Raw genomic sequence first — 26,392 nt, 5'->3', positions numbered from 1 at the left:
GTGTTACTGGCCTTAAGTAAAATACCTTAACCTTCAATATAAGAAATGTATCTCAAAGTTTGTATGAGAGCATCAAGATGAGAAGTACGAGGTTGTTGCATGAATTGACTTAATGATTGAACAACATAGGATATATATGGTCTAGTATTAGTGAGTAAATTCAATTTCCCAACTAAAGTCCATATAATTCTGCATCCTCCAATAAAGAACTTGCTGATGCACATAATTTGAGATGCAAGGGTAAATGAGTTGAAGCTTTCTTGCTAATGTCAAATGGACAATTTGAAAGAAGTTCTTTAGTAAATAAACTTCTTCTTGCTTAGAACAATACCCTCAGGAAGATATCCAACCTTAATGCCTATGAAATAATTCAATTCCCTAGATCTTTTATGCTAAAAGTAGCATCTAAATGAAGCTTTAAGGCATTAATAGCATCAAAATCAGTACATGTTAGGAGTATGTCATCAACATATGCAACAACTATGCAAATGTGAGAATCATGTTGTTTAATGAACAAGTTATAGTCATTGCCTAGAAACTTGTTTTAGACCATATAGAGACTTGGTGAGCTTGCAAGTTTTATTGAGAGAGTTAGGAACTCCTTCAGGCACCTTCATATAAACCTCTTTAGTTGACTCTCCATGTAGGAAATCATTGTTAACATCCAATTGAAAGATCTTCCGTTTTCTACTAGTAGCAAGAGCAATAAGACATCTAATTGTTGCCATTTTCACTAGAGGAGAAAAAGTCTTTTTCTCCTCATAATCCACCCCATATCCCTGGTTATACCCCTTTGCTACTAGTCTGGCTTTGCCTCTTTCCAGTGTACCATCCTTTTTTAACTTCACTTTAAAGATCCACTTTGAACCAATTGGTTTCTTGCCTGGTGGCAAATCAACTAGTTTCCAGGTATGTGTGTCAGAGAGAGCTTGAAGCTCTTTGTTCATAGCAGCAACCTAAAAAGGGTGTTGAGGGTCTTCTTTATAGTTAACAAGTTCCTTGATGTTACAAAGGTGAGAAATAAAGGCTTTATAAGGTGATGGAAATCAATTGTAGGTAACTAGATTACACCAATGTGGTGTAAGGGTGGAAGTGGAGGTATTACATTGATATTTAGAGATATAAAGAGGGTGTGAAGGTATATTGGACCTCTTGAGTGATGAAATTGAAGTATGTGAATTGAGATCAAGAACAAGGGAGGAAGAAGTATCTACAGGAATATGTTCAGGAGGAGAGGAAGAATGTAAAGATGGTAAAAGAATTGGTTGGGGAGAGTGAGTAGATCAGAAGAAGAAGTATGTGGTGAAGAAGAGGCAGTATGAGTAAGTGTAGAAGGTGGGAAAGAAATGTCCAAGTATATATAAGGAGGTGAAGTGACAATACGAAGATAGAAGTGGGGTGTATAAGTAGGGTGCAACTGCAAACTAAAAAGGGAAATGATGTTCATGAAAGGAGACATCTATGGATATGAAGATTTGGGGGGAAGCAAGATCAAGTACTTGATAGCCTTTTTGATTCAAGGAATAACCAAGGAATACACAAGGAGTAACTCTAGGTTTGAACTTGGTTCTATGAACTTTGGATGTAGAAACATAATAGAGGCATCAAAATGTTCTTAAATGGTCAAGGTTAGAAGCTTGTTGTAGAGTTTTTCATAAGGACTCATGTTTCCAATGCTACTAAGGGGCATTCTGTTGATAAGATAGGTGGCACAAAGGACACAATCTCCCCAATATTTATTAGAAGCATGGAATGAAAACTTAGGGCTTGACCAGTTTCTAATAAATGCTTGTGTTTTCTTTCCACTACCCCATTTTGTTGTGGAGTGTCACTACAGCTGGACTGATGAAAGATACCCTTCTTTTGATAGAAAAGCTTCATGGCTCCTTCAACTAGTTCCTTAGCATTGTCAGACCTCACAGAAAGAAGATGAGAATTAAATTGTGTTTCAATAAACTGAGCAAAATTCTCAAGTATGATAATTATGTCAGTTTTATTTCTCAACAAATGAACCCAGGTAACTCTGGTGTAATCATCCACAATGGTTAGAAATTGATTACATTCAGTATGAGTATGAACACTATATGGGCCCCATACATCAATATGAAGTAATTCAAAAGGTTTAGTAGTTTAAATACTACTAGTTGGAAAAGATGTCCTAATTTGCTTAGTTGTAGGACACACCTGACAAATGGTGGTAAGCAAAGTATCTGAAACATCACAAGATGGTTGAACAAATTTCAATCTATGAAAAGGTAAATGACCTAATCTCAAGTGCCAAAGTTTAGCATCTTGCAAAACAGAAGAATTAGGTTTATTACAGACAAGTGAAGTAAACTTTGTCAACTGTTGAACTTCAACATTGTATAAACCACCCTTCAAATTACAGAGAAGAGTTAAGGGAGTTACCTGAGAATTGGTCCTGAACATAACAACAATCAGAAGTAAAAACCAGTTTACATTTCAGGTCTTTGCAAAGCTTATGCACAAATATCAAGTTGAACTAGAATCCAGGGACATGTAGCACAATATTAAGAATTATTCCATTACATAAAGTAATAGAACCTATGTGCCTTATTTGGACTTTGCTGCCATCAGGAACGGTAATGTAATTATCAATACCAGTCAGAAGGGTGTAATTTGTGAACCAATCAAGGTGAGCACACATGTGGTCTGTGGCTCCACTATCTAACAATCAACCTAAGTAAAACTAGATAATAAGTAGACTTTACTTGCTAGTAAGGCATGTCCAGTTGTGTCTCCTTCAGTAGGTTGGGTGGAAGAAGAGTCAGAGACTTATTTCAGCAAACTCAGGAGGTGATGGTATTGATCTACAATTATGGTGTTAGATCCTTCATTCGTAGCACATCAGTAGGATTATGAGAAGTAACAACTGATATTATTCTATCCTTGTTAGCTTTAAAACCAGGTGGATAACCATCTATTTTAAAACACCTCTCATAGTTGTGACCAGGTACCTTGTAGTGAGTGCAATAGTAATTGCATCCTGGTCTCTTGTTGCTTGAAATATTCTTGCTATGGTTGTATGACTTTTGATAAGTTCCTTGTTGCTGAGGAGGCTTATAAAACTCTCTCTGATAAGCTAAGAAAGCTAGATATTTAGTTGAATTAGAAAGATTGAAATCTCTTTGTGTCTCTCTTCCTGAGCAACCAACCTATATGCCTGAGACACTTTTGGTAAAGGTTGCATGATTAACACATTTCCTCTCACAATAGCAAATTGCTCATTCAGCTTCATCATAAATTGCAAAAGCCTTTGTTCTTGTTGTCTCTGATAGATCTTCTTAGTAAGGTTGCAAGAAACACTTATTACAGGTGCATGTAGGAAGAGGATTTGCATCATTGATGGCATCCCATATAGTTTTGATGCTAGTGAAACATTCTAAACACTTTGTGAGCCTTGTGATATTTCTGCAAGTTGTTGTTCTAAAGAGTATACCTGAGTGATGGATGAATAGTTAAACCTCTCTTCCAGATTTTCATATTTCTTTTGCAGTTTGAAGAAATAATACACTCTTTGCAATTACTTCATCCAAGTTATACAACAGCCATGAACATACTAAGGCGTTACATCTTTTCCAAGCCTTATGGTTATCAGATTTTTCAGGAGGTTCTTGAATATCACCAGTCACAAAACCTAGTTTATTTTTGGCTGAAAGTGTTAAGATCATAGATCTTTTCCAATTTATGAATCCTACACCATTAAACTTGATAGAAACAAGTTGTGCAGTGTTTGCATCAGAAGGATGGATATAATAGACACTAGTAGGATTTTAATTCAAACGAAGCGTGTTTGATGAAGAATCTTCAGTTGAAGACATTTTGAAACAAATAAAGAACCTGTGAAAAACAAGTTCTGACATATTAGAAGAACAAGATGAAAAGAATTTTCAGAGAAATTTACTCAAACACTTGAGGTGCAATGAGTTCGGAATTTGCTCAATTTTAGATAATCAAGCAAATGATTTCAAGATTTCAGAAGATCTTAAGGTGAAGAAGAATTGACAATCAATCAATAGGAACAAGAATTTCAACGAGATCTTAGCATTATTCTAGAGATTTTAACTAGAATCAGAGAGAATTTTAGCAAGAATAAGCAACTAAACAAGTTTTTAGCAACAATTTCACAGAATTTGAACAAGTATTCAAATGATTTCGGGAGAGCTTTCAAAATTTTTTAGAAAAATCGCAACAACACAACAAACAAATTCAATCAACTTAGGAAGATTTCAAACGGAATTTTAGATTCAGAGATACCTCGATAATTTTGCAAAGAAATAGACTGTATGAAGAATGCTCAGTGATGCTATGATAAGAACAAATGATGAACTTATTCATATAAGAGTTCTGGAACAATGTCATAGTGATTCTAGCTCTAATACCGTGATATTTTCAGAAATGTAAATGCAAACTTTAGCGAGAATTTAGAGAAGGAAGAATAAGCGAGAAAGTTTATTATTTGACCATCACGAACAAATCAAGGTTTAGTTTTAGGAACCCAGATTTTCTTGGGTTCCTTATCCTTGGAAACTGGTTTGACTCTGTCCTTTCTAACCCAGATTTGTTTTACATTGGTCTTCTTTGTTTTATCATTTTCCATTGTTAGACCAATTGTTGTGTGACCCTTCAGATAATGGGCATTGTGAACATGAGACTGATTTCTTTTATCATGTTTTTGCTTAGTCCAACAAGTATTAATAACATGACCATTCTTACCACAGTAGGTACATACGTGCATGTCCTTTGCAAACACGTACTTACCTCTCTTGAATTCAGAAATCCAAGTCTCATCTCTTCCCAACTTTGGTGGCTGTTGGGAACTGGTTCCAGAATACCCTAATCCAAACCTCTGAGGATTACCAGGTTGTGAGGTCAGAATGTTTAAAGTACTCTGAGCATCGAGCAACCTGTTCATCTGTCTCAAGCAGTCACTCAAATCCTGTTCCTTGGTTTCAAGTTTCTTAAGTTGAGCTTCATTAAATTCTGCAGCAATGGCAAGATCCAACTTTGCCTTATGAAGCTCATCCTTAAGTTTTGAGACCCGTTCTGGATCTGGTTCAGAAGTGGTCGCAATGTTCGTGCCTTTTCTTAGTTCGTATATTTCAGATTGAAGATCACAGATCTTTCCCTCATATTCCAAACATAAGTCTTCAACATTAACACTAGGACCACTTGTGCTAGAAAAAGAAGCTTTCAAATCCACATACTCATTGAACAATTCTTCCACATCATTAATCAGATAATTATGAGCCAAAATTAAATCAGAATGTTCTAAAGTGAAGCTTTTCTGTTTGAGTAACTCGAAATTTATACCTTCAACTTCAGCCTCCTTGAGTTTACTAAATCCTTTATCACTGTTTTGATAAAAATCAGTTTTTGAAAAATCTGATTGAGGTCTTAGCATCTCAAGCTCAATATTCTTCTGATCCAAACTTATTTCAAGCTCTGAAATTTTTTCTTTCAGTTCTTGTACAAATAAGTTCAAGTTCAGCAGAACGACTTTCACTTAGGTCTAAGTTTCGAGTTACCTCCTCAACTTCTTTTTGTTAGCTTTATAAGCAGCATTACCTTTAACATTTTGTTCAATAGCAGAATCAATAAAACCTAGTAACTCATCTCTATCATAATATCTCATTTGTTCTTGCATATTAGAAATAGTTACCTGTTCTTCGTCGGAAGAGTTGCTTCCGGCCATGAGACACATGTGTCCTTTCTTTCCTAAACTGGTCTGCTTCTGGTCTATGTCTCCAATCAGTACAGTCACACACATTAGGGCTTCATCTTCCTCGCTTTCACCACCTGAATCAGAATCACCCCAGGCGGCTAGCATAGCCCTCTTAGTCATTTTCTTCTCTCTCTGTCCTCCTTTATCATTCTTCCATGCTGGACAATCCTTGATCATGTGTCCAGTTTCTCCACATTTGAAGCAACCAGTGCTGAAGCTGGTCTTCTTCGAGTTGCCCTTGTTCTTCCAAGACTTCCCCTTGAACTGCGTTCTAAGACTCCTCTCAAACCTCTTAGCCATGAGTCCAATCTCATCGAGATCTTCATCATTCTCCTCACCCTTCAAAGCTAACCCACGACTTTTGGTTGTGCTTTCCTCCTTTGAATCCACCAACATCTCATGAGTCATTAATGACCCAATAAGTTGTTCTATGGACAAGGTCGTTAGATCCTTAGCCTCCTGAATAGCAGTCACCTTGGGCAGCCATTTACCTGTCAAACTTCTCAAGATCTTTCTCACCAAATCTTCATTAGTAAAGTTCTTTCCAAGAGATTTAAGTTCATTGATAATTGACATGAAACGAGTAAACATATCTCTTATATTTTCATCTCGGTTCATATCAAAAGTTTCATATTTAGACATTAGCATATCAACTTTAGATCTCCTGACTTTACTAGTGCCTTCATAGGCTAATTCTAGGGTTTCCCATATTTCCTTAGCAGTAGAGCATGCTAAGATACGGCTTACCTCATTATCGGCAATACCTTGTTGAAGTAGTGACATGGCCTTTGCATTCCTCTCGAGAGTCTTCAGATCTGTAGTAGTGTACTCACTCTCCTTCTTCTCTATTCCATCTGTATTGTTAGCCACCTTCCTTGGTCCATTCTTGATGATCATCCAGCACTCATAGTCTGTGCCAATGATCAGATTTCTCATGCAATTTTTCCACCAAGGATACACTACAAAAAAAACTACATATAGAGGCAATCCAAAATTGCATCTAAATATATATCTGTAGCCTCTAATGGTGTTTAGAAGCAATTTTCTCGCTGCCTCTAATTAGTCCGTCGCTAATTATAGGTTACCCCTAATGCCACCTTTTAGAGACAAACAAGTTATGGTGTTGCTAATTGTTGGTTTTCCCTAATGCCACCTTTTAGAGACAGACAAGTTATGGTGTTGCTAATTGTTGGTTGCCCCTAATCCCACCCTTTTGAGGCACAAAACTTGAATTGTTGCTAAAGCCACTTACATTTAGAGGCGACCACCAGGCAGTTGCTAATTATAGGTTGCCTCTAATGCCATATTTTTGGGGCACACATGTTATGTTGGTGATAAGACCATTTATATTTAGAGGCAACCATAAGTTTGTCTCTAATTTTAAATTGCATCTATTGCTTAGTTTTTGGGGCACACAAATATTGTTTCTAAAACCACTTATGTTTAGATGCAACTATAAATTTTGCCACAGATTATAATTTAAGGCAACCACTTCTTTTGCATCTAAATATATATTTAGATGCAATTACGTTTCATAGGTTCAAAAAACATTTAGGGGTATTTATACATGTTGCTCCTAATTATATTTAGATGCAACTGTAAAATTTTATAAAGTAGCTTTTTAGATGCACCAAATTATTATAATGATATTTAATAATGCTACGTAATTTTTAATATTATTTATTTATTTACTTATTTTGCATAATAATTCAGAAAATTAACATAAATGGAAGAAAGAAATTATAGATTATCAAAGAAAGAAATATGCATTTATAAAAAGTGACCACTATACACAATCCAAAATAATATCCATAGATGGTGAAACATAATAACCTAGAAAGTTTTAACATAATCATTCCCGTAGTCTAAGGAGCCAAAATCTAAGTAACTTAAGCTATATAATAGAGATGCACCATATCTGCCAATCTGTTTCCAAAAAGTATGTGCCCAAAAAATCTCCAAAATATGCAACTACTGTACATCTTCACTAATAGTTCTAAGCCGGGCTTAGTAATACCCTGTAACCTCGTCGTCACTAACACTAGTATCACTGACAATCTCTATGATCTGATATTCTTCGCTTTCATAAGTTAGAGCAGAATATCCATCCCCTTTCAAGAGCTCTATGAGATGATCATCACTGTTTTCACTTTCACTGTCCTTATGTATGTCTTCTTGGTAAAAGATCATGACCCCGTTGTTCGTCCTCCTCCTGTAAGACCTTCTTCTAGGAGCAATCAATCCTGAGTACAAACCAAAAAGATCCAGCATTAAAAAAATTTTGGTACGCTAATAATAGTAGACACAAAGGACAGATACAAAGGAAGGAAAGAAAAGAATGTTGGAACAGCAAAGCTCCCACAACAAACCGTACATCTTTCATGAAAACCCACTACTGTAATGAAAAATTCAGCAACTTATTGCTGACAATAAAAATGGTGAGATCAAACACATGTCTACTCTAGTATTTAAGCCATCAGTATTTAAGCATATATGAATTAGAACTAATGACATATATGAATTAGAACCCTTTCTGGCTACAGAAAACATTAGCTGCAGATGGGAACTAATGACTGATCGAAGACCACAAATGCAATTGGTTTTACACACTAGTATTTAAGCCATCAGTTTTCATTGCTCACATCCTTTAGGAGCTTCATAGAATCAGATACTAACAGAGTTTTAGGATATCCGAAGACCTAACTTTTCCATACCAACGAAGGGAGATGTATGCTTATACACCAATAAACAAGCTGCATAAGTTATCATCTTTGCACTCTAAACATAAGTCAAGAATACCCACCCCTTTCTCGTACTCAAAAAGGCAGAGAAAGAGGGCAAGGGACAGTCAAGAATACCCACCCCTTTCTTAGTGTTTCACTTTGAGTTTTCTCATGTACATGTATGCTTGTAAAGTTGGATTTTCATTTTTCGGAGTGTAAAGGAGATGTAAGATACTTTGTTGTGCTGATATAATTATTTAGTTTGATTGCAGCTCCCACCTATGTTGCACAATAGTGTAGGTTGTAGCCTTGTTTGCATGGGCGCAAATAGCTACAGGTGATGTTTGTTTGTCTCATCAAACTTAAAGATCAAGTTTATGTAATTTCATCATTAAATGCAAAATTATACTTCACTTTGGTGTACCATTGTATTGCGAAAAATAATGAAATCTTCAATGGAACTAGATTGTCATGTCAGCGTCTCAAACTTACATTTGAGTTTCTGTTAGTTGTTATATTAAGAGTGTGTCAAGTCACTCAAAACATGGCAATCTATCTTACATTTTCTGTTGAATTTCCAGATTATCAATCAAAGAATCATTACCTTTCTAGATATGGTCATATATTATATTTTGGATTGCTTCTATATGAATATCAATTTTGATATGAACTCAGGCACACATAGTAAGTTACTTCATACTTTTACATATACCAAACAACAACAACAACAACAACAACAACAACAACAACAACAACATAAACAACAACAGCAGCAGCAGCAACAACAACCACAACAACAACAACAACAACAACAACAACAACAACAACAACAACAACAACAACAACAACATCATCATCAACAACAACAACAACAACAACAGCAGCAGCAACAACAACAACCACAACAACAACATAATACCAGAATTAAAGGGACGTAATTAGACCTTCTGATTTGAAAAAAAAAATTATTAATAACTAAATTGAACCAAAAAAACTATTTTATACCTTCTGAATCATCAACCATCTTCTCTTTCCCCTTACTTCCAGCCGCAATTTTCGGGGATGAAACCCTTGCTTTCTTGCGTTCCTTTTCGTTGACCAGTTCGCTCCCCTTTGCTGGAAGGGCACAAACAATTTGCCTACCTTCTGCAACCTCTTCTGCAATAGTTCTCATGACTATGTCGAAGGCTGTTTTGGCATATGGACTCATGAATGGCGTTGTTGCTTTGTTTAATTCCCCTCAAACAAAGAAAAAAATCAAGGAATTTTCTTTCACTGATAAGGTCGAAACAAAGTTTCAGCCATGCCTTTCTTTGTGGATCTTCTTCAATTTCATAAGCTATTTTTAATGGTGTTAGATCTACCATTTTTTGGTGTTTTGGGGTTAGGTCTACCGGAAAAAGGGAGGGGATTGGTGTTGTACAGGACCGAAGATTGGAGCTGCGAAAGGGAGGGGAAGGATGAACCACAAAAGAGGATGGGGTTTAGGGTTTAATGGGAATTAATTAAGGGGTCATATAGTTGGTTTGGCAAAGGGAAGGGGAGACGTTATTAGCAGGTTTGTTTCGTTAAGGCGGGAATCTATTTCAGAATTAAAAAATTTTCCCTCCTTATGTTATCTTAATTATATCTTTGATTTTTGGGTTTGAAAAACTCTGAAATTATACCGTAAATAATTTATAAGATTTTAGAGAATTTTCATATTTTCTTCTTTATACAACAGATATTTCGTCTCGGGAAAAAAATATTCATTTATTGTTCCTTATGAAATAAAGGACATGTTCTCTTCCGTATAAAACAGCTGAACTGAACTGAACTGAACTGAACTGAACTGAACTGAATTGAATTGAAATTGAATTAAATTGAATTGAATTTAATTCAATGTAATAAATATATAATTAATATTCAAACAATAATAACATGAATATTAAACAATAATTATAATGATAAATAATAATAATGAATAATAATAGTATTTTGGATATTTTTAAATGATAGTTATAAAAAAATAATATTAATAATCATAAATTAATAATAATAATAATTAATGATAATAATGATAATTGCATCATATAAAAACCGTTTTGACGCGATTTTATTGGTTTATGAGATAAAAAACGTGGGTTTATGTGTGCCTTTGACCTAAACCATGTTTATCCTAATAATAATAATAGTAATAATAATGAGTAAAGCTACAATAAACAAAATAATATATAGAAACAACAACAAAAACGATAACAATAATAATAATATTTAACAAAATGGTTATAGAAGATTGGAGATGAACTGAACTGAACTGCTTGGAGCTGAGTTGAACTGAAATGAACGAAACTACTTAGAGTTGAACTGAACTGAACTGATTTATGCTGAACTGAACTGAACTGAAAATAAGTTGAGGAGACAAGGCCCTAAGATAAATTTCTGCACGCTCACACGTTGTCATAATATTGGCAACAATTGAATATTTTCAGAATTTTCTATTTGAAGCAAATAACATGCATGTCATCACTGATAACTTCTTAACAAAGACTCAATTATTGATTTATATTTATTATGATCATAAGTTGCCAATAACTCTGTTATGAAGAATGTATTAACTCACCACACTAATTTATCGACACATGAAATGTCTTACCCTATTAAATTGTTTGATACCCTTGATTGAGTCATGAGTGAAAGTTAACCAATTAACTTGTGCATAAATATTCATCATTGTACTGGCTCCATTTTAACTTCTCTGTTGTTTTGATTGTGGTTTGAATAATTACCGCTTATTCTATAGCCTTTCAGGAGCTTAAGATTATGCACCAGATCCCTGACATGGTGCGTGGTTCTTGGTTCATGATAGATGCCCTTATATTATTGTCATGTCTTCTATCTTTATGCACCAAATTAGGTTCATTCAAAGATGGAGGTTGTTGATGGTAGCCCAGTGTAGTTGGCCTAATCACACGAGGATAGTAAATTCGAGGGTCAAGGGTAATTGGAAGATTTTAATTATAAGGAGCGATTATGATGGTGTTAGTTCACATCTACGTACTAGGTAATTTCAAGGCGTTGGAATTAAGAATTTGAGATATATATTTGAATATTTGATTTGGTTGTTGTTATGGTGAATTATTTTCGGTGTTGGAGGAATTTTGTTGATAGTCAAAATATTGGTGATTCGATTTCATTTATTTAGAACACTCACTCACAAATTACGTTATAAAAATCACGCAAATCACTCAAACAATCAGGAAACTTTATCTCTATTTAAAATAATAATTAAATTATTACTTTTTTATGGTGTTTCCTATATATAATAAAACATTTACATTAATAAAATTGGACGTATATTTTTCTATTATATAGCAGCGATTAATTATCAAGGTAAAAATGTTTATGTAAAATATATATCATTCAAGAATTAAAGTACAACATATCTCTATTATATGACGAAAGGGGAAGAGCTATGGTGTCCCCGAATGCGGAGACTATATGTTACCCGCTTCCCATTCTGAATTACAAATTTACTTACAAATCAAAGGTGGCTTAAAACAAAAATACCAATTATAACACTATGAAATCAGTAAAATTTGATCATTAATATCAAATGACTAGAGTAGAGTAGGATATATTTGTGTATGTAAGGGAGGTAATAATAAAGTTCTTATAATCGTTTAAACATGACATCGATCAGCTACATCAGTCATTGAACGCACGAGTCTTAAACTGGTTTTAACATATATTTTTATTACATTATATGATTATAAGAACTTTAAATCTGATTATTCAATCTTATATAATAATTATAATTTCAATAAAATTTGGAAAAAAAACCACTATCTAATAAATAAGAAAAAACAATTATTACATCAACTAAATTTCAGTTCAGTTCAGTTCACCTCTCAATTTTCTTCTCTTATCCAAAAATACTTTTAGTGATATATGCAGTTTAGTTCAATTCAGGTGTTTTGAGCAAACGTACGAACAGAGGTCTTGAGAGACACGTATTTCTTAAACCGAGGTGGTAAAAAATTGGAAAATTGAAATAAAAAACTCACATGCACCTTAATTAAGATAATTTGTGACTTAAAGAAGTAAAAAGTAATAAAAGTAATCCATCCCCTTAAAAAAATTTAAAATAATAAAATAATCCATTGAAAAAAAAAAAAAGAAAAAACTCAAAATTAGGAACTTAACCAACTATCTCCTTCTTCCCCTATCTTCTTCGCATATCCCCTCAAAAAAAAAAAAAAAAAATCGTCTTCGCATATCACGCACAAAAAAAACGCAATTCAACACCCAAAAAATCTGCTATACAATCTCAAAGAATCATTCAGATCTTCCAAAAAAAGGAGGGAATTATTAGCGAGAAATTTGAAGTGAAATTAATTGAAAACGCAATTGGCGATTTCCCTCCTTATTTTGGCGGTAAGTGTTATTGTTGATAGTTTGCTTCTATAATTCATTCAATTATACAAAATCACGCACAAGATACTTGAAATTCCTAATAATTCGAAATTAAAAATTTTATTTAAGAGTGTTCAATATTCATCGCTACTGAATTCGAAGAAGGAGATTGTTGAAAACAGCATGAATTGCACCGCCTTAATATTCAGGTATGCAGAAATTGAGAGTGTTCAATATTCATGTTTTCATGTAATTTTATCTAATATATACCAACTAGAAGCCATTTCAATTACTTAACGTAGTTTTATCTAATATATATCACGCACAAGATAATTGAAATTCCTAATTTTTCGAAATTATAAATTTTATTTCAGAGTGTTCAATATTCATTGCTACTGATTTCGAAGGAGGTTGCTGAAAACATCCTGAATTGCACCGTCTTAATATTCAGGTATGCAGAAATTGAGAGTGTTCAATATTCATGTTCTCATGTAATTTTATCTAATATATACCAACTAGAAGCCATTTCAATTACTGCTGTTAATTTTATCTAATATATATCACGCACAAGATAATGGAAATTCCTAATTTTTCGAAATTATAAATTTTATTTCAGAGTGTTCAATATTCATTGCTACTGAATTCGAAGAAGGAGTTTGCTGAAAACACCCTGAATTGCACCGTCTTAATATTCAGGTATGCAGAAATTGAGAGTTACACTTTTCACTTGTTCCATTTTCATCGTTATGTGGCTTGGCTGATCTTTGCAACATGATACTTCGTCATTATAATTAGAAGTTTATAGTTGTGTATAACTCCAAATGCCTTTCTCTTGATTCATTTACGAGGACCTCTAACCTGTCATGACACTTAGTTATTAGTCAATTGTCATGTATAGAAGTGTTGAACTCCAATGCCGTGTCTTGTTCTACACTTTTTAATCGCATAGGCCACTGCTGGAGGATAGAGAGAATAAATAGAGAAGAAGCACAAAACAATAAAGGCCAATTCAAAAAATCCAGATTTAATTTGTTACGAAGCTGCATTTTAACTCACTAAAATTGATGCTTTATTTATAATCATGACTAAATTATTCATCTACATGGACCAAAGGTAGGACAATATGGAATCATATAATCGTGACTGGATGCTATGCAAGAAAAATGACCCCAAGTATAGAACTGGTGTGAAGAAGTTCTTAGAGTTTGCTTTTACACAAGGAAAAGGAAACCAAGTTGTGCCATGTCCTTGTGTGAAATGCAACAATGAGAGGAGGAAAACCAGGTCGGAAATAGAATTAGATCTGCTAAAGTTTGGGATTGTTAAGAGTTACACACGTTGGGTACGACATAGTGAAAGCTTTGAATGCCAAGTTGATGCAAATGCTCTAGATGACCCGCATCAAAATATAGAGCATAATTATATGAGTGACATGTTGTATGAAGCATTTGGAATGGCGACACAAGAAGTAGATGCTGAGGTTGGAGAAGCTGTGGATGCAAAGGCTAATGTTGGTATTCGAGGAGATCCAAGTGAAGAAGCCAAAACATTTTATAAATTAATGGAAGACCTTGAGTTGCTGTTATATCCAGGCTGTAAAAACTTTTCAAAGTTGTCCTTTCTGCTTAAGTTATTTCACATAAAGTGCTTAGGGGGGATAACAGATAAAAGTCTTTCGATGATCCTTGATCTTTTCAAGGAAGCATTGCCGGAGAATAACACTTTGCCAGAATCCTTCTACGAAGCTCAAAAGACGGTGAAGAAGTTGTCTCTTAACTCCATCAAGATTGATGCTTGTCCCAATAATTGCATGTTATTTTGGAAAGAGCATGCTAATGCGGATGAATGTATGAAGTGCCATGCATCAAGATGGAAAAAAAAGGAACAAGGGAATGGAAATCCCACTACAGAACCCAATCCCAAAAAGCTTCCATGTCAGACAATGAGGTATTTCCCTTTAATACCCAGGCTTCAGAGAATGTTTATGTCATCTAAAACTGCCGCTAGTATGAGATGGCATTCAGATGAACGTCAGAGTGACGATGGGGTAATGACACATCCAGCCGATTCAAAAGCTTGGAAATCATTTGACGATAAATATCCATCTTTTGCCTCTGAAACACGAAATGTTCGCCTTGGTTTAGCAAGTGACAGCTTCAGTCCCTTCAGGAATGGACATATTCCCCATAATACATGGCCAGTGGTTCTAATACCATATAATTTGCCTCCATGGCTTTGCATGAAACAACATTTTCTGATTTTGTCCACGCTCATTCCAGGCCCTAAGGGACCTAAGAAGAATATTGATGTGTATCTCCAACCTCTAATTGAGGAACTTAAGTTGCTTTGGAATGTTGGTGTGGAGACGAATGTTGGTGTGAAGAATATTGATGTGTATCTCCAACCTCTAATTAATGTGTATCTCCAACCTCTAAAGAGAAGTTTAGGTTTTTCGCTTCTTTGTTATGGACTGTTAGTGACTATCCTGCTTATGGTGATCTCTCTGGATGGAGTACGGGAGGAGAAAAAGGTTGTTCTACTTGCAACAGTGACACATCTTCAGAATGGCTAAGAAATGGGGGCAAGTACTGTTACATGTGTCATCGCCGACTTCTACCCATTGATCATGAATGGAGGTACGATGGGGCATCTTTTGACGGCACACATGAGATTAGACCAAAGCCAAAGGAGTTAACAGGTGAGGAAGTGCTTGAACAATTGGTGGATGTTGAATGTGTTACATCCCTTGAGACTCCTACTAGGAAGAGAAATCGACGAAAAGATCAAAAGAACAAATGCAAAGCAATATGGAGAAAATTGAGCATTTTCTATGAGTTGCCGTATTGGAGTAGTCTTCTAGTGCGTCATAATTTAGATGTGATGCACATTCAGAAGAATGTTTGTGAGACCTTACTTGCTACGTTGCTTGACATAGAAGGGAAAAGTAAGGACAATCTGAATGCACGACATGATTTGAAGGAAATGAAAATTAGAAAGTCCCAGCATGGTAAAGAACGAGACGATGGTAGTTGGGAGATTCCCCTGGCTCCTTACACGTTATCCTTTGAGGAAAAAAAGAAGTTATGTACCTTTCTGACGAGAGTCAAGTTCCCTGATGGATATGCTTCAAATATCTCCCGAAATTCATTGCTGAGAGAGCGCAAATTGGCAGGTTTGAAAAGCCATGACTACCATGTCATTATGGAGCATCTTCTTCCTCTTGCTATACGTGATTGGCCGAAGTCACTGTCCACACCACTTATTAAATTGAGTTCATTTTTAAAGGAGTTGTGCTCTAAGACATTGAATGTGAAAGACTTAGAAATAATGGACAAGGAAATAGCCGTCATCCTATGTGAGCTAGAAAAGATTTTCCCACCGGCTTTCTTTGTGATTATGATTCACCTGTCGGTACACCTTACAAAAGAAGCAATGATTGCAGGACCCGTTCAATATCGTTGGATGTACCCTATTGAGAGGTATGTAGCTTAACATAGTTTGGAAGATAAAAACATCAAAATTTATTATCTTCTTGACTTGCTTGCTTAGTTTAGTTGTTCCTCTTGTGTAGGTATTTATGTAACTCAAGAGTACGTTCGTAACAAAGGCCTCCTGAAGGGTCGATAGCAGAAGGCTATCTTCTAGAGGAGTGTCTGACATTTTGTTCAAGATACATGGAGGATATTGAAACACAATTCAATAAGGAAGATAGAGTCTATGACTGTGATGATCATGGTGATGTTGAGGATCGATTACCCATTTTTAAGACAAGTGGTCGAGCGATCGGGAAAGTCACACCTCGATCATTAACAACACAAGAATGGGAGGATCTCCATTTTTATGTGCTCAATAATTATGAAGAAGTGAAGCCATTCATTGAGTAAGTTTTAGTGTTCTGCAATCAAACCATCTACATATATGCTAAGTTTGTAATTCACCATTATTGTCCTATTTTGCACTAGTGAGTATGAGCGTGAAGTTTCAAACACAACAAAGATGACAATCGCTAGGAAGCGCAAGTTCATTCAATGGTTCAAACATCGAGTAAGTTAAAATAACGAGAAATTTTCCTCCCTCATAGGTCATCTTATGTCTACCTATTTACGTATATAAGTTGGAATAATGTTTGGTGCAGGTGACTTCTTTAGCTCAAGAAAAGCATCCTGTTGTGACTGAACATTTACCGGCCTTAGCGGATGGCCCAGATCATGTTGTAGCGACTATGAACTGCTACATGGTAAATGGTTCTATGTTCCGCACAAAGGACAGTGAAATGGAAAGAGAGACACAAAACAGTGGGATTGTTGTGTTGGGGGAAAATGATCTTGAATATTGCGGTCTGCTGCGCGAAATCATTGAAGTACAGTACACAGGAGGAAATCGTGTCACTTTTTTCATGTGTGATTGGTGGGATGTTCATAGTCATGGGCGAGGAATAACTAAAGATTGCTTTGAATTCATTAGTGTCAATATTGGAAAGGTGTTGGGAAATGATCCCTACGTTTTAGCTTCACAAGTTGGGCAAGTGTACTATGTTCAGGACGTTGCGAATCCAAATTGGAAGGTTGTGGTGAAGGCAAACCCAAGGAACTTCTACGACGTTCCTGAAATACTTGTCCAAGATAGCATTGGGGAAACAACGAAAGTTTAATGTGTTTGACTTTTTTTAAAAAAATTGATCCATTATAGGGATTTAATAATTCCATTTATATTGATAGAGTTGTTAAACTATTTGTATTGAAATTTTTATGGTAGTTATTATAATTTGTCTGTTTGTTTGAAATTTATGGAATATCAACTTAGATGTTTTTTCCATTCTTTTTCGTGCTATTGAAATTTTTATGGTAGTTATTATGATTTGTCTGTTTGTTTGAGTAAGTAATGATAATGTTTTTCGTTTAGCGTGTTTTTCGTCGGTGTTGGGAGTTTTTCATGAAAATGTCCAAACCAAGTGGAAAGACATCCAGGAAATATGTTGAAGGTCCAAATGAGTATGAGAAGCTGAGACTTCAAAGGATTGAAGCTACCAAGACAAAGCTGGAGAATCTAGGTGTGAAGCGCATTATGGCTAGCATGAGTAGTCTAGTGGATAGCACGAAGCAGAAGGAGGTGAGCAGGATCAAGAGTAAAGCTACCTTAGATTAAGATAGTGACTACTCACCGGAGGATGATCTTTCGGATGATGGAAATGACGAGGAAGCCACTATTGCAAACAAGAAAAGGAAGGTATGTTGAGTTAGATTTTGAAATTTCTTTTAACTGATTGAGGTTTCATATGTGCTCTTAGTATTGCAAATGCCTTTTGATATGTTCTTATTATGTGTGACAAGAAGGAGACAGGGTAGGGAGGGTATTGAGGGGGTGGGAGTGGCTGTGAGAGGGCAGGGAGGGGTGGGTATTAGTTGTGGCAGGGTAGGGAGGGTATTAAGGGGGTGGGGAGTGGCTGTGAAAGGGAAGGGAGGGGTTGGTATAGTGTGTGCAGTGGTAGGGTAGGGAGGGGGGTGGGGAGTGCAGGCAGTTGAGGGGGGGCAGTGCGTGCACTATGTAGTGGATGTGTGGGGAGTGGTAGGTGGGAAGTGCAGGCAGTTGAGGCAGTAGGCAGTGAGTGCAGTGGGCAGTATGGGGAGTGAAGGAACAGGTTTGAGGCCTTTGGTCGAGAGGTCATGCATTCAACTAGTGAAAATACCAGGAAATATTCCTGTGGATCTATCTTTGACAAGAGCTGAGGATGAGGTGGAAGCAGAAGTGGAGGATCGATCCTCTAGTGAAGAGTTCCACTCCTTTATGGCTGTTGAGAGTTTGAATGTTAGTGTTGCAGCGGGTGTTCTTTTGCACCATTTGATTGGCAACAATTATACAAGTAGTGACCATCAAGTTGACACGAATGCGGACGCCCTTGATTAAAACTGAGAAAATTGGCATCCAACTGTATGCCATATCAGCATTCATTTCTTGCCACATTTTGTTCTCTGATATTAGTTACTTAGCTTTTTGTTTAATTTTCCTTTTATGGTTATAAGAAACTTATTTTTATGCATGTGCTCTAATAAGTTTTGTGGTTCTATCAAAATTAGTCTGACAATTGTACTATAACTCACCTGCAATTATATGATATACAAAAAGTGATTACCATGCCTCTTAGAGAACCTTCATGTCCACATATCTCTTCTTTTTCTGGTCTCCATAAAAAAATAAAAGAAAGAGGGAAAGATAGTGGAACCGACAAGAAGCCATTTGTGTCTATTTAGCACATTTGAGTTCTAATTTGTGTTCGTTTAACTTTATTATGATTCATCTAGCAAAGAAGAAACTGAGGCAACAGTAAATTATGTATCAATTTAATGCTAGTAGCCTACTACTTTCCTCTCCAAATTGTGCCTATAAAGCAAGAAAAACTGAAAAATACAAGGGAGTAATTTGGAACTTATTCCAGACAGGCACTTCTAACTAGGGCTTTACCTATGCAATGGTTTACTTAGAATTGAATTGTTAAATTAAGCTAGAAGCCTATAATACAACTTGCATTTGTTGTATAATGATTTAAGATCAATTAAGTCTGAAGCTTTACTACAAATTTAATTTCCATAACTTTGATTTGAATGTAACGAGAGGTTTATTGTATTTGGATTCCTGTTTGGACAATGTCGATTTTTTACAGCTTGATAGAAATCTTTCCTAAGATACCATTCCCTTAAGAAGTAATTAAGAGGGAATGGATGTTCTACAACACCATAAGTATATGCATCTTCCAGAAGAGGTGCAGCAGAATTTATGATACTTTGACTTTCCATGAATTCAATCGTCTTCTCCTCCCCACCTGAAAAAAATGAAGTTTCATTGGAACTCTTGACCATGCTGCATTTTCTGACTTCATAAAGGCCAAACAAGCAGTATTACTTTCATTCAGAGCTACAACAGATTCAATACAGCTGGGAAAAATTAGGAGGTCTGTTAAATGATGTATAAATGGGACTGCTCACTGACCTTTAACTTATGAATTTTTATGATAGAAAAGCATAATCACTTGTCCTAGACTCAATCACTCAACTGCATTAAGATTTAAGAATGTATCTATCTCGCATTCTTAATAGAAAATTTACCTCAAACTTGCTGTTGATCTCCTTTATGTTAGATGCATCTATATTTTGCTATTTGAATTGTTCTCTTCCCCTCCCCCTTCCTTAGACGAAAGTCAACCCTTTATTTTGCTAATGAATTTCAAATGCTTTCTTTTTCTTATACGAAACAAAATGGCAGGCACATAACCAGGACTGTGCGAATAAGGGGACGAAAAGGAACTTCATTTTACCGGGTGCAATCGACTCTTTGTTGACGCAGAGCAAAAACGTGCAAGGGAAAGGAAACAAAGGGGGAAATGTGCAGCTAACAGCAGCCCTCAAAGTCTTACAGAAAGGTTCACCTTTTAAACCACACTCATTCCATTTATGAATGTCATTAGATTTAGTTTCATTCTAATATCTTAGTTGTAAAATCACTGCAATACAGCGATCACTAGTCAACAGGAGGCAGAAGTTCAAGACAAGATGGACTTCGATGAAGGTATAGTAGTCCATATGTATAAATATAGGATTTAATAACAGAATACCTATGACAAATGAACTTATGTACTTCTAGGCATTATAGTGTCTGAGATTCTTTAATTTCTTTACAGAAATGAAAGAGTTCGATGATATTGGGAAGGTTGATGTGGGAGATAGTGAATTTCATGAGCGAGAAAGTGATGGAATCGATGGAATCAATGCAAGGGAATCCCAAAAAGCAATTGACCAAGAAGGTGTGTTTAAAGAGCCATTGCCTCTTCTTTCCTTTTTTTTTGATTGACGAATGTGTTAGCTTCCAAGAGAGTTGATTTGAACATGTAAAGTGTGTTTTTTGACGGAAAATTGAAATTTGGGTCAGAAGGCTCGATGGAGAATTCGAAAGGCGAAAGCATGCTAACAGGAGAAAAGGAGGCATGTAATGAAACAGGTATGGTGTGGCTCATTTATTTAAAGACATACCCTAAGCCTATTTTTTTAAGACAATATTTATTTTTATTCAAATTAACACATGTCAGGAAAGGGAAAAACGAATAAGTCATATAAAACCAAAACACCAAGAGGTCCTACAAGAAATTTACAACTGGCTAAAATGAGACCCGGTGAGAAGATAAAGGTAGATTTTGATGTCAGTGGTCAACCAATAGGTGTCAACAGAGCTAAGCTGTTAAGTTACTGTGGTTCCCTCGTCAGAGATCCTCTGAATGCGTCACTTTATCGTATTGAAGAATTTTCACAAGTTCCACAAGAGAATAAGGAAAAGATGTGGAAGCTCATTTTGGTAGAACAATACTTCCACAAGCATTGATAATTCTTCAATATCTTTTACGAACTTTATTTTCTAATTAGAACATTTCTCATGTGCAGGACAAATTTGATATTGGGCTGGATGATGTTAAAGATCAAGATGAACGTGAAAAGAAAAGAAAAGATAAGAGGAAGTATATCATGACATCTTTGAACAAGAAGTATCGGAATTTTCGTGCACGTTTGAAGAGAGAATATTATGACACTGAAGAAAATGATGACCACAGACTGAAAGAAGATAATAAACCCCCATGTGTTGACGAAAAAGACTGGGAGTGGCTTGTATCATACTTTGGCACTCCAGACTTTCAGGTTAATGCACCCTCGTACATTGCATAGATTTCTTTATTTATTTTCAATTTTTATCATTTCACACAATTGTAATTTGTTTATATTTGAATTTAATAGAAAAAGAGTAGCAGAAACATTGAGAATAGGTCATACCTTGATGCCGGACATACGGCAGGAACAAAAAGTTTTGCACAAAAAGCACAAGATATGGTAACGCGTGTTCTTTCACCATTCCTATCCTAATATTTGGAATAGTTACTTAGGTTTATTGTTTGCCATTCCTTCTGTTTGAACGTGACAAGGTAATGCCAGGATTATTGGAATTGTACGAGGAGACTCATACCAGAAGCGAGAAAACACCTGTAACTCAATCGGCACAGGACACCATGGTAACGATTATTCAAACTGGACTTTTTTTGGTTGTATTTGAAAGTATATTCCTACTTGACAAGATCTTCTCCCGTTACTGCAGAATGAAATTAAGCAGCTAGTTGAGCAACGAAACACTTCAGAAACAAAAATGATTGATGAAGAAATATATGCAACAGTTAAGCCAAAACGCAAGCCAAGTGCACGTGATCGACAAAAAGGGATAAGTCCCTTAGTGACATCATTATTTGGGTCATTTAGTGAAGGAGAAAAGTTTCGCAAAGAGGCTGAAGCATCCAAAAATGAAGCTAGTGAGGCAAAGAAGGAAGCAAACGAGGTTAAGGAGAAGAAGAAGCTCTAAGTAATACAGTGAGAGGCCTCGAAAAGAAATCTAGTCTTATGGAACGCGCCCTAGAAGCCTTCATGAATTTGGCTGGATACAACATGTTCGATCTCAATATGGATGTGGTATGTCATAGATTATACCTTCAATTTAATGCAAAACAGATTAACACATGTGCATTATTAACAATTACAAAGGGATTTTCTACGTAGTGCCCCTGTGTTTTTTGAAATTCTACGTTGTACCCAGCCTTTTTGAACTCTCCACATTGTACCCCTAAACTTTCTAAACGTCACACAACATACCCTTACTTATAGAAAATCCTACTCCAAACCTCACTTAGTTTTCAATTTATCAGATCATATCCCAAACCTCAGTCAACTAACAAGGCTAAAACATCCTACTCTATCCCCACAAGGTAAGAAATTCCCAAAATCTATTGTTTGATATCGTGTATAAGGGTATTGTGGGTAACGTTAAGAAATCTTAGGGGTACAATGTGGAAATTTTAAAAACGTCGGGCACAATATAGAATTTCGTAAAACACAAGGGTACCATGTAGAAAAACCCTTACAAATATTAACTTCTGTATTACTACTTATGACAGTGGACCGATGAAGAGGATAAGGAAGAGCTAATTCAAAAGTCTGAGAAAAAACACAATGATGCTGAAGATTAAAGATAATTTTTAGATATCAGCATTAAAGGTGACCCAGGTTTCTCCTAATCTTTTTTTAAAAAAATCATTGGTGACACTAAAATAATGGTTATTCTGCTGCTATGCTGCTGTTGTTCTGCTGCTGCTGCTATACTGTTGTTGTTCTGCTGCTGCTGCTATGCTGTTGTTGTTCTGCTGCTGCTGTTAGGCTTCTGTTGTTCAGCTTATGTTGATTTGCTGCTGTTCAAGTTGAAGTTCATATACTGGTTTTTATATATTCTATGTTCAAGTTCATATACTGGTTTTTTTCCAATAATAATGGTTATTGTGTTCGAAGGATTATGGTTTTGTTAGTGGTTATTATGGGTTTGTGTTCTAAGAATTATGGTTTTGTTAGTGGTTCATATACTAGTTTTTTTCCAATAATAATGGTTCAAGTTCAAGTTCATATATTCTGTGTTTAAGTTCATATATACTTTATGTGAGGGTTTGGATAAAAATCAAGGGTTTGGATAAAAATCAAGTTCATATATACTTTGTGTGAAGGGTTTGGATAAAAATCAGTTTGGGGCTCTCCAATAATTGGCTTTGTTCTTTGGTATCAAGTTATAAACTTCCAGCCGGGTTTATGATGTAGCACAGGTGTTTCTTAGGTTTCTCATTTTAAAGAGAGGGGCTGAAGGCATGGAGGTGTTGTTTTATAGGGGCTGTTGTTCTGCTGCTGCTGTTATGCTTCTGTTCTGATGTTGTTGATCTGCTGCTGCTGTTATTCTTCTGTTGTTGTGCTGCTGTTATGCTTCTGCTGTTCTCATGTTGTCGATCTGCTACTGCTGTTATCTTCTGTTTGTTGTGCTGCTGTTGATCTGCTGATGTTGTTCTCATGGCAGTAGAGTGTCCTTCTTTTGCTGCTAACTTGCTCACATGGCATTAATGTTACTAGAGTATTGCCCCGAAGATTGGAGTACACAACTTTTGGGTTATAGTAGATTGACACAATAGATAGATCTTAGGTTTCTATTTTAAATTAAAAAGATTTGAGTTTCTAAAGTTTAAACTTGTCTGGGTAGCTGGATTTTGAGGATACAGGATTATGAATCGGATGCGAGTCCTAAATTAAGTTTTAGGCGGTCCGTGTTACAAAGGGAACTCTGCCGAATTTTCTGTAGAATTTTAATAACATATCTAGTTGTTTAAAATATTTGAGGATCACTTAATATAGTTTACTAGAGTTATAGGTTCTAATATATTCATTGGATTCTAAAAGTTTTAGTAAGTTAAGCGTTTGAGGTCCACACTCGTGGTGAGTGTGATGGTAATGGCCCGGATTAGGATTTCCGCTGTGTTTAGTTCCTAATTAGGTTGGTTGTATATGTAGCACAGGTGTTTCTTACGTTACATGCGTGCCTTCTTTCGTTTATTCTCCTTGTTTGTTGTAAGATTTGGACTAATGTTTATTGTTTGTTTTAAGATTTTCCCATTTTCTAGGTTGAGAATATTTGAGATTACAGTTTAAATATTCGACTTTCCATGACTTCTTTCTCCTTTTTTTTATTTCTCTTTTCGCAATAATCTTAGAAATATAAAATCAGTCAGCTTCAAAATGTTAGTTCCGCTCCAACCACAATTCCAGTGGCACTAAATAATATCTTTAGATACAACTATAATTTATGTGATGCCGAAAAAAATGGCTACAGAGACAACTAAATTCATGTGACACTAAATACATGGCTTTAAAGACAACTAATTACAATTGATGCTAAAATTAAGGGCTATGGAGACAACTAAATTCATGGGATGCTAAATACATGTCTTTAGAGACAACTAACTACACTCGATGCTAAAAATATGGCTTTAGAGACAACTAAATTCATGTGACGCTAAATACATGGTTTTAGAGACAACCAAATAATTAATGCTAAAAAAATGGCTTTAGAGACAACTAAATTCATGTGACTTAAATACATGGCTTTAGATACAACTAACTACAGTTGATGCTAAAAAAAATGGCTTTAGAAACAACTAAATTTATGTGATGCTAAAAATATGGATTTAGAGACAACCAATATTCATGTGATGCTAAAAACATGGTTTTAGAGACAACCAACATACATCTGATGCTGAAATGTATCTTTAGAGGCACCAGAATATATTTGACACTAAAAACCATGTAATTTAGAGGAAACTATGTTTATGTGATGCTAAAAGGGGGTTTCAGAGGCAACTCAGCCAGATGATGTGCCTCTATAGCCAATTTTTTTTGTAGTGATAGTTGGTTCCATTGAACTTTGGCAACCTTGATCCTCCGGGTCCACTGGTCATTTCTTGAGTAGTCATTATGTCTTCCTTCTCTAGGTGTTACCCTTTCAAGAAGTTAGGCTCTGATACCAATTGTAAGTCCAAGTGACACTCAAGAGGGGGGGGGGGGGGGGGGTGAATTAAGTGTTTGTCCGAATGTTGTAAATTTTTCGATTATAGTAAGAATAGTAAAGGAACAGTTCTCTATTAGCAGCGGAAGTAAAAGCAATGGATAAACAACGCAAGGATTTAACGAGGTTCGAATTCTAATAAGTCTACGTCCTCCACTCACTCACTCTTTTATTAATCAACTCAGAATAACAAAAGAATTACACTCAATCACTTATGCACCTATGCACAAGAGGATTCCCCAACTTCCACCTATGGAAGTTTGACCCAACCACCAACTATGGTGGTTCAAATGAAGTTGATCCCCGATCAACTTCCCCAGCAAACTGAACTCACAATTTGCTCACTTACAACAAGTTTTCGATCTCTCAAGAACAAACAACCTTACACGCTTAGAATGAGAGTAGTTTAAGATTTATGTGGTATTAGGGTTTGTGCTTAGATTTAAGAGCTCAAGAGATGAAATGCTTTTGCTTAGAGTATTCTTGAAATATGCGTGCAAAAGCTTCGAGTTTGTGTACTAGCCAGAACTACTTAAGTAAGCCTTTGGCTCGTGAATAATAGGTGATATTATGAGAGTATATTTTCCTTAGAATTATGGAAATTATTCCAAGGAAAATATACTCAGTATAATACCACATAATACACTTGCCATACTTAAGAAATCTTCCTTGCACAACAAACCATGCATCCGTTTATTTTGAAAAGCAATTTTGCGCGGAAAGAAAAACTTTCCTAAAATACGAATGCATGAAGTAAATCCTAGAGGACTGGTTTAGATCTGTTCCCAGACTGTTCCAAACAACCAAGTTTTACTTGTAGTTGTGTATGACAAGTAATCGAGGTTTCTTGTCATCCACAACTAGCTCATCTCTCTAGTTTCAAACCTTTAGTGCATCAAAACCTTCATACCACTTACATTGCATCTAAGATCTAAGAGTATTACAAAATGATCTTGGTCTTCATGCATTGAACTTGTTCTTTTAATGCCTGCACATGTAACCAGAAATATGCATGCAATATGAAAGTTCAATGTGGTTTGTCATAACTCAAAACTCAAAACAGGGAACTCAACAC

At 35.6% G+C, this 26,392-nt stretch overlaps 1 protein-coding gene across 1 annotated transcript; it reads left to right on the top strand.

The window, feature by feature from the left end:
• The first annotated feature begins 13,987 nt into the window (after positions 1-13,987).
• On the top strand, positions 13,988-16,748 carry LOC104882960 (uncharacterized). The gene is made up of 3 exons (XM_057391461.1): positions 13,988-15,258; positions 15,342-16,343; positions 16,535-16,748. The coding sequence occupies exons 1-3, from the start codon at positions 13,988-13,990 to the stop codon at positions 16,746-16,748; spliced, it is 2,487 nt and encodes an 828-aa protein (XP_057247444.1).
• The last annotated feature ends 9,644 nt before the right edge of the window (positions 16,749-26,392 follow it).

Source organism: Beta vulgaris, chromosome 8 (genome assembly GCF_026745355.1).
Source record: "Beta vulgaris subsp. vulgaris cultivar EL10 chromosome 8, EL10.2, whole genome shotgun sequence".
NCBI classification, from domain to species: domain Eukaryota; kingdom Viridiplantae; phylum Streptophyta; class Magnoliopsida; order Caryophyllales; family Amaranthaceae; genus Beta; species Beta vulgaris.
Note: the sequence above shows the minus strand (reverse complement) of the source record. Positions and strands in the feature narration are given on the sequence as shown.